At 35.2% G+C, this 16,748-nt stretch overlaps 1 protein-coding gene across 2 annotated transcripts in view; it reads right to left on the bottom strand.

The window, feature by feature from the left end:
• Positions 1–1,419: 1,419 nt before the first annotated feature.
• MOB1B (MOB kinase activator 1B) overlaps positions 1,420–16,748 on the bottom strand; it is a 93,274-nt gene continuing 77,945 nt past the window's right edge. For both annotated transcript variants that reach the window (XM_070372494.1, XM_005897053.3), the window contains exons 4-6: positions 12,868–13,001; positions 10,251–10,414; positions 1,420–7,184 (exon numbers count right to left, since the gene is read on the bottom strand). In XM_070372494.1, coding sequence (XP_070228595.1) covers positions 7,107–7,184; positions 10,251–10,414; positions 12,868–13,001 — 376 coding nt within the window. In that variant the 3' untranslated portion in view covers positions 1,420–7,106. The remainder of the gene's footprint in view (positions 7,185–10,250; positions 10,415–12,867; positions 13,002–16,748) is intronic.

The following is a 16,748-nucleotide window of genomic DNA, read 5'->3' as shown; positions in this document are numbered from 1 at the left end:
GAGCTGGTGATGGACAGGGAGGCCTGGCATGCTGCAGTCCATGGGGTCGCAGACACGACTGGGCGGCTGAACTGAAGAAATCTTTAAATGTGTTTCTTCCTCCACCAAAACAAGATGAAACTAAAATATATATATATAAAACAAAAACCAAAACCACTATAGTGCAGTGACTGAAATATTAAACACGGGAAACTCTGACATTAAGTTCATTATATCCTCCATAACCAATGGCTAACATAAGGAAGAGACTAAAAAAAAACTCTCGAATGTACTCCCTGATTTTTGTCCACAATGTCTTACGTGAAACTCTTGTAGTCAATTCAGTTTCGGGATTTTTCCAGTTTTGGAATTTAGGAAAGAAAAATAGTCACATATTATGTATATTATGTAACCATTCCTCACCCTCCTGCAGAAGTGTTAAATACACTAACATTTTGCAGTGAAACATCAATTTGCACAGTGAAATAAAGACTGTTAACCTCTTATCAGGTTCAGTTTGCAGTGAACTGAAGAAAGTACTTTTTCTGAGCTTTTCAGACTTGGGAATTACAGATAAAATACAGGGTATTAGAATACTCAACCAGGAACAAGTATGCTACCATCTTAACTCCTGCCAGAAATTTTTCTACTCCTTCAATGTAGGAATTCCTTTTCTCCTGCAGGAATGCTGGTATAACTAAAGAATGAGACAGGGTCTCCTGATAGCATACAGGTTTATTAAGAAAACTCTTTAACCAACTGAGAAAATGAGAATAACTTAGGCAGAAAATATTAAGTGGTTACACAACCCATGCATTTGTGTATACCCACCCAACAACTTCTGTAAAAGGATGTTTATCAACACAGTAAACTTGCTTATAAATTTCTCCTATCCACAACCCAAATCTCTCACATTGTAGGCAGATTCTTTACCATCTGAGCCACAAGGGAAGCCCAAAAATACGGGAGTGGATAACCTATCCCTTCTCCAGGGGATCTTCCCGATCCAGGAATTGAACTGGAGTCTCCTGCATTGCAGGGGGATTCTTTACTAGCTGAGCTACCAGGGAAGCCCTTTAATGGTCTACAATGAAGACAAAATATTAAGATAAAATCTTGGCTTAATGGAAAAGTCAACAATTATTTTGCTAACTATTCTCATAGTAATAGTATATTTAAACAAAATAAAAGCACTGGTCTCAAGGTCAAGCATATTCAGGTTTTTTAACCCTAGTTCTCATCAGTGACTTTACAGTTTCTAAGCTTTAGCTTTCTAGTATAAAAAATATTGAGATACTAATTTCCAGGGTTGTTGTGAACATTACAAAAAATAAGGCCTAAAACTGTTCAACATATTTCATAGACCTTCAATATTTCTCTGGGAATGTACGCAATGTGGGAATACCTATAGCAAAAATGAACACTAATGCAAAGTCAGGATTCATGACCAAACATAACTATTTATTATTTTTTAAATAAACATTTTCTTCCTTAAAACAAACAAAAAAACCTAGAAATTAAATAGTTCCAATCCCATCACATACAAGTCTGTATACTTTATTTACATATCTCAAAACATATTGTAGACTTTCTGACATTCAGTACCCTCTTATTTTTTTTTGCCACATCATGTGGCTTGCAGGATCTTAGTTCCCCCAACCCAGGGATCGAACCCAGGCCCAGGCAGTGAAAGCGCCAAGGCTTAACCACTTGACTGCCAGAGAATTCCCTCAGTATCCCCTCTTAAAACAAAAATGATGAAACAGTTTAAAGTTTGATCCACAGTAACTACAATTTGAGTAATCTTGGCACAATTTATAATACGCGCCCATATTGCATTTCATGTTTTAGACAGCTCCTTTAATATAGAGAAACTGTCCATCTCCATGAGAGCGGGCTCCCGCCTTACTCATTCTCGACAACACTTGCATAGTGTGTATGCTACCGCTTCCATTTATGGCTCTGGTAGTATTTTTCTGGTTTTGTCCTGTTTGATAGAAATGATTTTATTAAAACTTTAAGTGTTCTTATATTTATTGTATTTCATGATGCTGTTCCTAGGTAATTGTAAGTAATAATGTATAGGAAACATTCAAATAAAACAAAAGTTTTTCCCTACAAGATTAGTGCTCTTACCACCCTAGCAATGCATGTACAAAAATAACAAATACAATTTAGTGGCTGTAAAAAACTATTTCCCCTAAAAATAGTTATCTCTGCAGAACAATTCAGGGAGACAAGTGTTCCTAAAATGAAAATGTGCGAATCTATTTTACACCTTGCACAATTAAGTAAACAAAAATTAAAACGTGCAAACCTGTAAGAAACAACCACAAATAAAAGATTTATAACAGACACTAAATATTAATACAATTTTAAATGTATATCACTAATAATATCAGTTTCAGTGACATAGTTTAAAGAAAGTTGTCAACCAAAACAAACCAAAAATGCTCCTTTAAGTTTTATTGTCCAACACTTCAGCCACAACCTATCTGGTGACAGCAATCACTTTAGAATCACCAATAGTGAGGACCTATATAATCAATCTGTTTTGTTTTTTGTCCATGTGAGTGTGTGTTGCAAGATGGGGAGGGAAGAAGATAGGGAAAGTCAACAGCCATAAGGAAAGAATTTACCTCCAAAGAGGAGATGACAAGTAAACACACAGTTTGGAAAGGCCAGTGTTTTCACTATCTTTGAGGATTTAATCCAAATTTTTCTATTGTGTAGTATTATATGCAGAAAATGTGTCACACTTGCAAAACTGAGAGTATTCAGTATTTTAATCTGTATTTTCTCTTTTGTCAAAATTTAAGTATGGCAGACACAGAAACACAGTTTTATAGCTTCAAAATGATTTTTTCTCTATGATTAGCCCATTAGGAGAGCCTCAAAAATTCAAACTGTCTGCAATCAGAATTGTTACTATAGATTAAAATCATTTTCCATTAAATCATGAAATAACTTTACCTCTAAACAGTTTTCTCATACACCATTACACTGATAGCTGAACAACAATAATTCCTATGTGAAACTGAATACTACGACAATATGCTGATATTTAAATCATTTTAGGAGTGGTTCTTAAAGTATAGATCTAAAATAGTGTTTCTAGGAATTGGTGTATTTTTTAATGTCCCTGATATGTTTGAAAATAAGCTTTCCTCTTGGTATGCAGTGATATTTTCAAATATACTTCTTGATTGTATCTTTTAAAAAGACAATAAAATGTTAAAGTTATAAACGACATGAAATGATTATACAGTTTGAAATTTTTTACTACGATACACAGACTTAAATTCAGCATAATTAATATATAAAATGTGTTCCAATTTCTCCAGCCTTGAAATTTAAATTGTTCATTTGCATGAAAGTAAGTTTTTTTTAAAAAAGGATAGAGGTAAAGGTTGTTATTTTCTTAAGTTACTTCTATCTTAAATATTGGATCCTTTTTTTTAAAGTTATTATATTTAAGTGTAAGATAATTAAACTAAATTTTTAAAAAATAAAATAAAATGTATACATCCAAATGATATTGCCTACCTCAAAGTAGTGACATGAAGAAATTATGTTTTTTATTAAATGATGTTACAAATCAATACTCAAAACATTCTCTTCTGCAATTCAGATCCTATGGCATATTTTTTTTTTTTTGCATATTCTTTTGAACTTCCTTAATAGTTTAGTTCTAAGAAAAGAGCCAAAGCAGAGTCATTTTGGTAAATGAGATAGGTCATATTAGGCTTCCAGAAAAGTTTTTGGTGCAACTAAAATGATGAAATGGATTTTCTTGTATAGTCACACAACAACTCTCAAGGCATCTCTGAAAGTGATTATACCTCTACAGTGTAGCTGGAATAAGTAGTGCTCCCAAGAAACCACCCTGAAGATCAACTCTCACTTGGCTGTTTAAGGTGTGGCATATTTATTTTAAAAGGAAGTCCTACAGACTAACAATTATATCTCCCATATCTTACTATTTCAGTGGTTATCAAAACCTCTCTCAGAGAGGGTGAAGACAAAGGTATAAAAGAAATCTGTTACTGTGCTATTTTCCCCTAAGCAAGGAAAATACTATACATAAAATGGAGTATGGTGATTACATGTAAAATATAAATATGCACATTATCTGTAATTCCTGAAGAGATTGTAGTGCTTTCTTTCCTGATAAGCCAGGCAGTAACTCAGTCTGAGACATATTTATTATACTCTAAACATTTCTTCTCCCATCTAGTTTTATGCTGACCATTTAGCATTTACAAATAACAAGCAAAGGTAGGAAGAAACAGCTATCTAAAATCTTTCAATTTAAGGTAAACTGACCTCCAAAGCCTCTACCACCTAACACATACTTACTGTTTTACTAATGCCATGGTTTTTGTGGGAAACAGAATAATCAAGCCAGCAAATAAAAGCCAGTAGCACCACCTACAGCTAATGAAAAGATTTTCACTCTTTCCGTTACTAATTTCTTTCCACCACCATTACTTCATCATTTAAAAGAATTCCTAAAACTTGCTTTATATCAACATTTAACCAAAGCATTGCGACAGTAACACTATGTAAACTTATTACTTTATATTTCATGCTTTCATCCGCATATGAGAAAACCAACTTCTGCTTTGTATGTCTGTAAAAAAGGTGGGACAGAGTGGGGGGAATCATTATCCTGGTTATTTGTAAATTAAGAGACTTGGAAAGAATCCAATAGACATTTGTAAGCAAACTCTGTTGCAAAACAAGATGTGATCCTTATTTTATAAAGGGCAACTTACTAATGCTCATGGGAACCAACTGAATCAAAGCAACTTTTTAAGAAATCAGTTATTTCGCACACGCTCTGGTGTTTCCCTACATGCAGCCATGTTAACACCATGTACACTGCCAGGCCTCTCCCTGGGAGAATGTCTCTACTTTGTTACCATATATACACATACATATGTCCTTACTTCCCAATACCTTTTTTTCAAGGAATACTCAGAAGCAGGCACCTGAGATTCTGGCACAGTGACAAGAAACTCCTATCTACCTAGAGTGGAAAAGTCAGTCCTGCTACTAAACATTAATTTATAATAACATTTGTACAGTACTATGTAAGGCTTAAATGAGAAAAATGAATGTTTCACTTTTCTCTCCACACCTGGCTACCGCAACCCCTTTATTATTAGGTTGATACGAAGTCAAATGCAGTATGGAAGACAATTTGAATAATCATGTGCTTCATTTTCCTAAATGGATAGGGCCCAAATCACTGGATGTCAAATTTTACTTCTGAATCAACCCATAGTGGCTGATGTTGTATATTCGGATACTAAAATATTTGTTTTAAGGACGTCAGCAGTTCTCACTGCAGTTTACAAATAGGTGTTACCAATGAATGTCCAATGTATTTGCCTCTGTCAGTTTCTCCTGTTAATTCCATGTTGGTACGTGGAGAATGATTGCTAGAAATGAAATGGGAGAAAAAGTTCCTAGTGATCATATTGCAATGGCATTAAATTGTATCACTATTCGATTTGTTAATGGCAAAACCAAACTGATTTCATTTTACATTCTTTTCTATTAAGTGTTTTTAGTCTATATAATTTCAGAGCAAGATTTCTAGTCTACAAGGGAAAAGGTATATATTTCGAACTGAAGGAAACAGTTTTACCAGAACTGACAAAATTAAAACTGAAAGTCTAAGAGGATAATTTGCAAGAATAAAACTGAAGTGAAAAATGTTAATATTTACTTCAAAAACTAAGTTTCTGAATTTTTTACTTATGGGAATAGTTCACTAGAAAGTCATGGCAAAAAAAGGTAAAAGTTAGTAAGTACTCATTTAACACTTTCATTATCTGATATCACTGCAAAGAAAGACTTCCTTTCACAGTGGAAAAATCAGAAGTCAGAACGCTTGGGCCTACAACAAGCAAAGAAGGTACTGTATCATTTTAAAATGATAAAACACCAGCTCCATTCACTGAATGGAAATGCTGTAAAGTGATCAATTTTCCCACAGAGTCCTTAAATTCCATGTGCATGCCTACATCTAAAGTTAGTTATTTATTTTTAACTTCACATGGAAGTTGATTCCTAAAAGGAAGTCTCTAAGACTTTGTTTACAAGATATTGATTAAAATCTTCATGCCATTCTAGTCAAGCGTTCTGAGAAAGGTCTTTCTTGAACTTGACTTCCCATACTCAATCCCATCTATAACGCCCCATTCAAACTAACCCCACCCTCGTCCCCCACAACCACACACTCCAGTCCTCTTCAAAGCAGAAGGGGATTTTGCAGACTTATGGCTCATTTGGCAATTGCTAAGAAACCTCACAGTTCAGCATCACCTCTGAAGATCGCAAACCTATATATAATCTGAATTTTTACATCTACAGTGCAGTTAAAGTGTAGAAAGAAGCCAAAATGTAACAGCTATTACATTTCAACATCTTCAAGTTTCAATATCACAGATATCAAGAGATGGAAAAGACTTGCTTATAGAACTCTAAGTATCCATTGAACAGAATTACTATCAATATCAAAAATAATTAAGAAATACTAATTTTTTATGCCCTACACGCACACCTTTACAAATTGTGTTTCTCTAATGTAGTAAAAGTTGGAGATCATCAATTTAGGTAAACTATGGCTTTTATCAATATTTTAAAACATGCATCAGTAAGTGCCCTGGGTAGAAATCCTAATATTGTTTCAAGCCCTGTTCAATTCTATGTCTGTGCTTTGCACCTCAGAAGTGAGCCTGCCAAGGCACTTAAAAACGTCTTTTGGGGACTTCAAAAATTAGCCATAATTTACACAGGGAGAACAGCCATCCATGAGCAGTCTAATCAGTAAGCATTTTCTTTCAACATATAATATTATTAAAAATTCTCCAAGTTAAAAAAAATACTATATTCCACTAAGACAAAATTTACCCCTATCAAATGTATAGACAGTGGTTCTTGGCTTCCTCTAGCAATAGTATATGGTTTCATTTATTCAGATTAAAGAAAAAGGAACCCAAACAAGCCCTCCAAGAGTAGATAAAAACCACCAAGATAAAAATAAAATACAACAAAATTCAAATACACGCCACACAGCTTGATTTGAGGAATAATTTGCATAGGTCCCCATCCTTTTATCTGTCCTTCGAGGTGAGTTTTTCAATCAGTTCCTGGAGTGGTGCAAGTTCTCTTCTATCAATAAGGTTGAATTCCTATGTGCCGAGAAAGGCAGAAGAAACAGCAAGAACATATTATTTACATCTCATTCCAAAATAGATTTCCATTAACATTTGTTGGAAATTAGCTTTTAAAGTAAATGCAAGTCAAATCTTAAAAAAAAAAAAAGTTTCCCCCCCCCCATTCTCTACCTCTTGCATCTTGAGCAAATCACTTAACCACTTCTGGGATTTTACATTTCTACTAATATTAGGATAAATTATCTCAAGATTCTGGAGAAGAGAATGGTAATGCACTCCAGTATTCTTGCCTGGAGAACTCCATGGACAGAGAAGCCTGGCCGGCTACAGTTCGTGGAGTTGCAAAGAGTTGGACACGACTGAGCGACTAACACACACACACACAGACACACACACACACACAAACACATATCTCATAAGATTACTATGGGGACTAAATGTGATACTGTGTGTGAACCACTTCATGTAATCCCTGGCAGAAAGTAAACAATAAATGAGACTTGCTGCTCCCTGTTAGGATGAATAACTGGGACACCATCTAGATACATCCAATCAAGCAGGGACCAAAAAAATTCTCAGGAAAATTACAGCATTATATGAAGAATAAAAGATTTAGTTTATGTTATTAACTAACATATCTGCAAGCTACATAGGATATGGTATGAGAATGACATGAATAATGTGGAGTCCACAAATGATAAGTAATAAAATCCTATAAAGAACAAATAAGAAAGCCTGGATTCAATTTGTGGTTCTTTAGAAGTTCTATCACTGTCATTCTGAAATTCAATTCTGAATAGCTTTCCTCTATAAAAATAGTTTATAAATTATAAGGTTAAAACATAAAGGTTGTCAGTATTTCTGATCTTCTGCCACAATGGGGCATTCTGAGCTCTCAATTTCACTCGTTTATTAGCACTCACCATGTGCCAAAAGTAAGAACTGAGAAGAAACATTAGGGGCATTTAACAGCAAGTCTACCACTAAGATTTGTGGGGTGTGAACCAAGAACACAAATGGATATTATATCACATGACTAAGTTATTATATTTTATATTAAGCTAATATATTTTTATATATGTTTGATTCTCCTGCCTTGACAAATACACCTTCATAGTAGCCAGGAAGGCAGATTCAAATTTAGAATTTTTAAAAGACTCCTCAAGAGTCTACACACGAGGAGAGCCAGTCCTTGGCCCTCAGGAAACCTCCCTGATCTACCAAACCCCAGATCTATCCTGTACTTGAAAGGGTCTCACATGCAGGAGTGTGGACACCCTGACTGGCTTATAAAGGCAATGTCCACACACACTCATGAACAGCTGCAATATGGGTATTCCCTAGGTTTAGAGATATACATATAAGAGACATGACCTTCCCTTAAAACAATGGACCAACAGAAAAGATCCATGCAGATCCTGGAAATACACTTGGGACCACGTGGGCAGGGAATTCTGAATCTCACGTACCCAACTATATACCCAAAGGGACCCATGCAGGTATGTTCTTGGCCATGCGGATTTCTCACTCTGTGGGGAGGAGTAAGCTGGAGAAGGGCCAGGGTCAAACTTCTAAACTGTGAGGCCCAGGGCAGGGGCCACTCTCACTCAAAGAGGTGATCCTATATAACCAACGGACCCATCTTTAAAACCATCACAGTGTCCTCACATGTAATGAGGCTCAGATGTGGTAAATGCCACATACCAATTTCTTACTATTTGCTAGGAGTTGGGAGATACAGGGTACTTTAACATCATACAGTAAGGTAAAACTAAACTTTCTGGTGAGAGAAATCCTCTCCCAAACTACTGAAACCTCAAGTAATCATGTTCTGCATAAACCAAGGCACAGAGGCAGACATTTAGTATAACATTTTCTTTGTTTCTATTGGTATCTATAGATAAGGACACCACAGTAAAATAATTGCTCAGAGCAATGGTTTTGGCAAGTTACTATCTCCTAAATTTCTTTTGTTTATATAGGTGAAATTAAGATACAAAACGTGTGCCCTCAGTGTGAGGAGTGTTAATAGAAGGAAAATAAACAAATTTTTCTTTGTGGAGATGAGTGTGATAAAGGCATTTATAAGTTTATATACAAAAACAGATTAAAAAAACAACAACAGAGCTCTAAGTCATGGACATCTCCTACCTACCACTTTCCTTCTCCAACCTCCACTGAAAAATATCTGCTCAGTTTATGCATTTCTCCCTTTTTCACTCCTACCTGTTGGTTCTCTAATTACTATAGCAGGGCAAGAATAACCTCATTTCTTTTAGTCTAAATCTCTAAAGCCAGATGTCTGAGAACTAAACAGTGAAGGAAGAGGAGGTCAACTTAAGGAGTTGGATCAAAGATTAATGGATGTCTGGAATATCAACGCTCTTTGGGACATTTCTCCCCCACTTTGGAATAATGGACAGTTATCAAATTCAGAACTTATTCAGAATATGGTTTTAAAAGGAGGGAAAAGATATGCTATTTAAAGTTCATTTCCATGCCAGATCTTCAAAAAAAGATCTAGAGTAGACAGGAAAAGGGAGTAGCAGGAGTGCTCAGAGACAAGTTCAACTCCATGTCCACCAGCCAAGTTCCCTATTCAGCTGCTCCATTACAGACAGACAGCTGAAGTAAGATCGCTCAGATTCACTGTAGACTTGCGATGGAATTCAGAAACTGAAGGCAAGTCTTTATCATCATGGCAAGTATTCAAGAGGATAAAGACTAAAGAAATAGAGCAAATTTTATTCTGACAGTATGGATGTAGTATTCACCTCATAACTCTGTAGATAACTGCTTTTACTGAGCAAAAAATATCTCTTACTCCAACTTGAAAGTGAAAGTGGCTCAGCAGTGTCTGACTCTTTGAGACCCGATGGACTAAACAGTTCATGGATTTCTCCATGCCAGAATACTGGAGTGGGTAGCCTTTCCCTTCTCCAGGAGATCTTCCCAACCCACGGGTCGAACCCAGGTCTCCCGCATCACAGGCAGATTCTTTACCAAATTCTGAGAATTTGAGAATTTACCAAATTCTTTACAAAATATTGAGCTATCAGGGAAATCCCTAATCAAACTTACCTGGACAAAAAAAATAAAGTGCTTGAAAGATGTATTGAGATGTGCTTCCTCTTGAAGCTGGATCACAGGGTCGAAATGCTGATGATAAATGTGAGCATAAACCCTAAAGAGGCGTTTGAGTATAGTTTTTGCCACAGACATGAAATTCTTCGGAAATGGGACACCTAGTAAAGAGATAAACAACTCCCTCTATTAACAAGAAGAGAACACAGCAGTATGAGTTTGTCAGCAAGTGACAACATAAATTACCAAAACAAGGCTGAAAATAAGAAATATTTTTATTACCACTTAATATACCCATTGTACATGTCAAATGTTCTCAATACATCATGAATGAAAACAAACTTCAATGCTTCTATGGAATAAGAATCTGTCTTCAGTATGGCCCCTTAGGCCTGTAATATAACACCAGTTTACCAAAAATACCACAAATAAATGTCTGAGATGGTAATGGTGCTAAAATGCACACTTAGACCCTCAGATTTCTTATGCTGAACACAAATAATGTATTACCACGTTTAGTTTTGTCTGAAATGCTGGCAATACATTTTTATATTTTTTTCCTACGGAAGTTATCGCATTACTACACCAGGACTACATTTATCTTGAAATTAGCTGTAGTCTCTGCTCAATTAGAGAGACTGGCTTTCTGAATTAGAGCACTTTTATAGCATTAAACAAATATAAAACTAGAAAAATACAAAAATCCACATCCCTTGTTAAACTGGCTAAATGATCCAGACTGGCAAAACACAAGCCAAATACTTTTATGGTACTACTGGCTTCAATGTGATCATATTGCCTACTGCCCACTCAAAAATATTAAAAGTCACAACAAGGTCCTACTGTATGGCACAGTAGGGAACTCTGCTCAATGTTATCTGGCAGCCTGGATGGGAGGGGAGTTTTGGGGAGAAAGGATACATGTATATGTATGGCTGAGTCCCTTTGCAGCCTACCAGAAACTATCACAACATTGTTAAACGGCTATACTTCAATATAAAATTAAAAGTTTAAAACAAAAAAGTTATAGGTCACAAGAAAACATAAGACAACATAAGACATTTGGGGGGACATAAGTGTCTCCCAAATGAAGGGACATTATACTAAATAGTATGTTACACTCTTCAAAAATGTCAATGCCATGAAAGACCAAAAAAGACTAAAAAATTGGAATAAGATCTGTAAATTAGACAATAATATTATACTGGTATTAATTTCCTGATTTTGAAAGTTACTTTGTGATTGTCTAAGAAAATACACATTGAAGCACATGGAGATAAAGGTCATCATATATGCAACTTACTCTCAAATCTTCAGGAAAAAGAAAGAATGTGGGGTCAGGAAGGAAGAAAAAGTAGGGAAGGAGCGAAGCAGGGAGGGAAGGAGGGAGAGAGAGGGAAAGCAAATAAGTTAAAATGCTGGCAACTAAAGAATCTGGAAGGATATATAAGGGTTCTTTGCATGATTCTTACAAATTTTCTACTAACAAAAGTCTGAAATTGGGTTAAAATAAAAAGTTTAAAAATATGGAAGATCAAAGATGAGGGCACTTATCCCATACCATACTATCTATATAAGGAATGCAGTTTTGAAAAATAGACCTTTCATTACAAAGGCTTTGAAGTAGTTAAAGCATTCAATGAATGTGTCATAACAGCAACTATTTACATTGCTGTCTCCTCCACCACATCTTTCTCCCCAAAAGTAAAAAAGCATAAAATACAGTCAAGACGTTGAAAAAGCAAATTCTAATTTTTTTTTAGAAAACACAGCTGTAAGCAATTTGACACAGTAAAATCATATGAACTGTCTAAATGTAAATAATTTCTGCTTGAAAGTTTAGCCCTTTAAAAGGCCAGTGAATATAAAAAAAAGTAAGAGTCACTTAGGTGCTAACAGGTCAACTCATCAGATCTTCTTGTTTTCTTCTCACCTAGTTGATTTCACAGTCTGCAAGGTTCATGCTATGGGTCATGAATACAAATGCTCTGACAAAAATATAATGTAAGACTGGGTTTATGTCATATGAAAGTGAAAGAAAGTGAAAGTGACTGTCATGTCCGACTCTTTGCGACCCCATGGACTATACAGTCCATGGAATTCTACAGGCCAGAATCCTGGAGTGCGTAGCTGGTTCCTTCTCCAGGGGATCTTCCCAACCCAGGGACTCCCAATGCAGGAACTCAGGTCTCCTGCATTGCAGGCAGATTCTTTATCAGCTGAGCCATGAAGGAAGTCCCTTATGTCATACAAACTCCCTTTCTAAATATGAAATGGATATGACTATAGCATATGTCTAACTGGCTGTCTACCCAATGTCCAGTCTCTTTTCTTCCCTTAAAACAGGCCAGATTTGTTACAATCCAAGATATACTGATCTTCTTATTGTTTAAAATTATAGGGACGTTTACCTAATTAATGCATGATAAACTTGGTATGAAAAAAAAAAAAAGACACTTTTCAAGCATATAAGATTAGAAATATTAGAAATATTTTGAAGTGGCAATTAATCCAGCATGGTTCCTTGAATACACAGGCAATTCTATTGTAAGTCCTAGAGAAGTATGAAGGTAGATAAATCATGAGGGATCCCAGTTAACCAAAACCATTATACCAATTTTTGATGGAAATAATGTCTCATCATCCAACTGGTCCTGAACCCAAGTCATCAGGTAATCAATATACTTTGGTGCAGAGCACTTAATAGGCTTCTTTATGTTTGTTCCATCTGCCCAATGATATTCATATCTGTATTGGAAAGATAAAAAGCACACAGAATATCAATATAATCTATAAATAATGTCTGTATTTTTTGTATTACACATATGTTTATTTTGAATATATTCAGGATATATTTTAATCTCTTCCTCCAAATTAATTTTTTTTTGTATTTGGCATTTTAAAATTGCTATTAGACTATTTTGCATTTATCAGGATACAAACTAAGATTCCACCAAACTCATTTTTTGTGAACCTTCCTTCATATATAACTTTTATATTTTAGAATCACATACAGTATAAATTGCCATAGTAGAAACCCTAAGTTTATTTCTTACTTCTATGATGATCATCTTTAATCTTTATAATTGTTGTCTTTTTCCTCAAAAAACATTTCTCCTTACACAGTACGATTCTCTTTAATTTGGGGCGTTAAAATTTGGGTTAAGGATAGAGAATGAAACAGAAGTGCCAAAGTAAAATGAATGAAAAAGAGAATGATTCAATATTTGAGTATACTTGGTTCAGGAGCTACACAAGCCTTTGAGGAAGGCTGGGACTCCCAATAAAGATGCCTATAGTATTTGTGTATTAACCAGACACTATCCTTTGGTACAATAAACTTTTAATGTGCACCTACAATATGAGAAATGATGAGTCAAGGAATGCCTCTTGAACAAGGGACACTGAAATGAAAGATGTTTTCTCTATTTTCACAGAGAAAAGACTGGTAGAGAAGACAAACCTGTAAATGAGTATGTAAAAACAGTGCGACAGAATGCTCATGGAGCTAACTACACAAACACACACTTACAACCACAACCTGATTTTTAAGACAATAAGCATGCAGTTGAAACTCCAAAGAACAAAAATGTCTAAACTGAACTAGCATTTAGTTTAGTTTCTGAAAGGTTACCTCTGCCTCTCCCTTTGAACCAGCTGTGTTTTTCTAACCTTGCCCCAGAATTTGGACTGACAGAACAACAGATGAGTAAGGCTAGAAAAGGAGCTGAAAGAAAATATAATGGAAAAATACTGCAGGGTATTTCAAACAATGAAAACCATCTTGAGACAGGATAAATAAGGATGCTTTCTGTTTAGTCATAGCTACTCACACTTGAACAGTAAATGTTAAATAGGATACACTCAAATAAATACTGTGACACCATGTCTTATTGCCAACCCTGAGAAACAGGGATGAAATGTCAAGTTAACTTTGAAGGTTTCCAATAGGCAATTTCCCAACACTTCCTGGCATCCTGTTTCACTATTTAATCACTGTCACAGTCAAGAGATTCTTCCTAATACAAAACAAAGTCTCAAGTGTGACTTAAGCTTGTTTGATTCTCTCTGGAGATAGAGAATATGAATGGTAGGACTTTAAACCATCATTACTTAGTCTTCCTGGAGAAGGAAATGGCAACCCACTCCAGTATTCTTGCCTGGGAAAGTCCACGAACAGAGAAGCCTGGTGAGTTACAGTCCATGGGGACAAAAAGAGTCAGACAAGACTGAGTGACTGAACAACAGCAACAGCTTAGTCTTTGCTTAAAAACACAGGAATTTACCCACGCTTTCTCCCTTATGTTATGAACCCTTAATGTTTTTGCATTTCTCTTATAATCATGTTTTTCATTCTGTTAATGATTTCCAGGTGTTCCATAATCATTTTTTTAAATCTGTATTTTATTTATTTATTTGGCTGCACGGAGTCTTAGTTGCAGTATGCAGGATTTAGTTGTGGCATGTGGGATCTAGTGCTCTGACCAGGAATAGAACCTGCACCCCCTACATTGGGAGCTTGGAATCTTAGCCACTGGACCACCAGGGAAGTCCCCTATATTCATTTTTAAATGCGAAAGTCAAAAGTAAACACAGTAAACCAAAAATCATTTTCAACATCCTGAAGCTTTATAAAAAAAAAAACTAATTTTCAATGCCCTAAGCATTCTGAAAAACAAAACTGTATATTGCTTATACTTCTAGGGTTTATAACTATGATCCCCTGAATCTTCTTCTTTTGTCATGTTTATACTTAAGATGGGGATTCCCTGATAGCTCAGTTGGTAAGAATCCGCCTGCAATGCAGGAGACCCCGGTTTAATTCCTGGGTCGGGAAGATCGGCTGGAGAAAGGATAGGCTATACACTCCAGTATTCTTGGGCTTCCCTTGTGGCTCAGTTGGTAAAGAATCTGCCTGCAATGTGGGAGACCTGGGTTTGATCCCTGGGTTGGGAAGATCCTCTGGAGAAGGAAAAGGCTACCCGCTCCAGTATTCTGGCCTGGAGAATTCCACGGACTGTATAGTCCATGGTGTCACAAAGAGTCGGACACAACTGAGCAACTTTCACTTTCACTATACTTAAGATGACTTCATCTTCTGACTCTATTTTGTCCCCAATGATTTTTTTATTTCACCTTTGACAGATACTTGTATGAAATTTATTTCTGTCATCATGGTATGAACTTTTAAACTGCAAATTCTCAAATATTCATTTCTTGGTTAACAACAATAATAAATAATAACAGAGAAACCACTTCCGAGAAAAAAACTGCAAAAAGTACTAACACAGGTGGAGTCTAAACAACAGAGTACCCAAAAACCAATGGGTCACTGAAGAGATCAAAGAAGAAATAAAAAAATACCTAGAGACAAATGAAAACAAAAACACAGTGATCCAAAATATATGGGCTGCAGCAAAAGCAGTTCTAAGAGGGAATTTTATAGTAATACAAGCCTACCTCAGGAAATAAGAAAAATCTCAAATAAACAATCTAAGCTTTAATTACCTGGGAAAATGGAACAAATAAAACCCAAAGTTAGTGGAAAGAAAGAAATCATGAGAAACAGAGCATAATTAAATGAGATAGAAACTAAGAAAAAAAAAATAGAAAAGATCAATGAAACTGAGAGCTGGCTCTCTGAAAAAATAAACAAAATTGATAAACCCAAAGAAATAAAATCAGAAACGAAAGAAGTTAAAAACAATAGCACAGAAGTACAAATGACATTAAGAGATTACTACAAAAAATTACAGCCAAATGGATAACTTAGAGGAAAGTGATAAACTCCTAGAAACATACAATCTCCCAAAACTGAATCTGGAAAAAATAGGAACTATGAACAGATGGATTACCAGTAGTGAAACTGAATCAGTAATTTTAAAACACAAACAAACAAAAAAAAACTCCCAACAAACAAAAGTGAAAGACCAAATAGCTTCATAGGTGAATTCTACCAAAGAACTCATATAACTCAAAATAAAAAAAAAGTAAACAACCCAATTAAAAGATGGACAGAAGACCTGAATAGACATTTTTACAAAGACATACAGATGGCCAACAAACAAATTAAAAGATGCTCAATTTCATCAGTCATGAGGGAAATGCAACCTAAAACCATAATGAGATACTGTTTCACATCTGTTAAAATGGCTATTATCAAAAAGACAACAAATAATAAGTATTGGCAAGCATGTAACAAAAAGGAAATTTTTATGCACTGTTGATGGAACTGTGAATTGGTGCAGCCACTATGGAAAAATGTATAGAGGTGCTTCAGAATATCTTCAGAATATTAAAAATAGAACTGCCATAAGAGCCGGCAGTTTCATTTCTGGGTATTTATGCAAAGAAAACACAAACACTAATTTGAAAAGATATATGCAAACTATTTTTCATTGCAACATTATTTTCAATACCTAAAATATGAAAGTAACTTAAGTGTCTATCAACAGATGAATAAATAAAGAATATGCAGGATGTGTATATATGTAT

The sequence above is a fragment of the Bos mutus genome, chromosome 6 (assembly GCF_027580195.1).
Source record: "Bos mutus isolate GX-2022 chromosome 6, NWIPB_WYAK_1.1, whole genome shotgun sequence".
Classification (NCBI taxonomy): domain Eukaryota; kingdom Metazoa; phylum Chordata; class Mammalia; order Artiodactyla; family Bovidae; genus Bos; species Bos mutus.
This window is presented reverse-complemented; position numbering and strand designations above follow the sequence as displayed.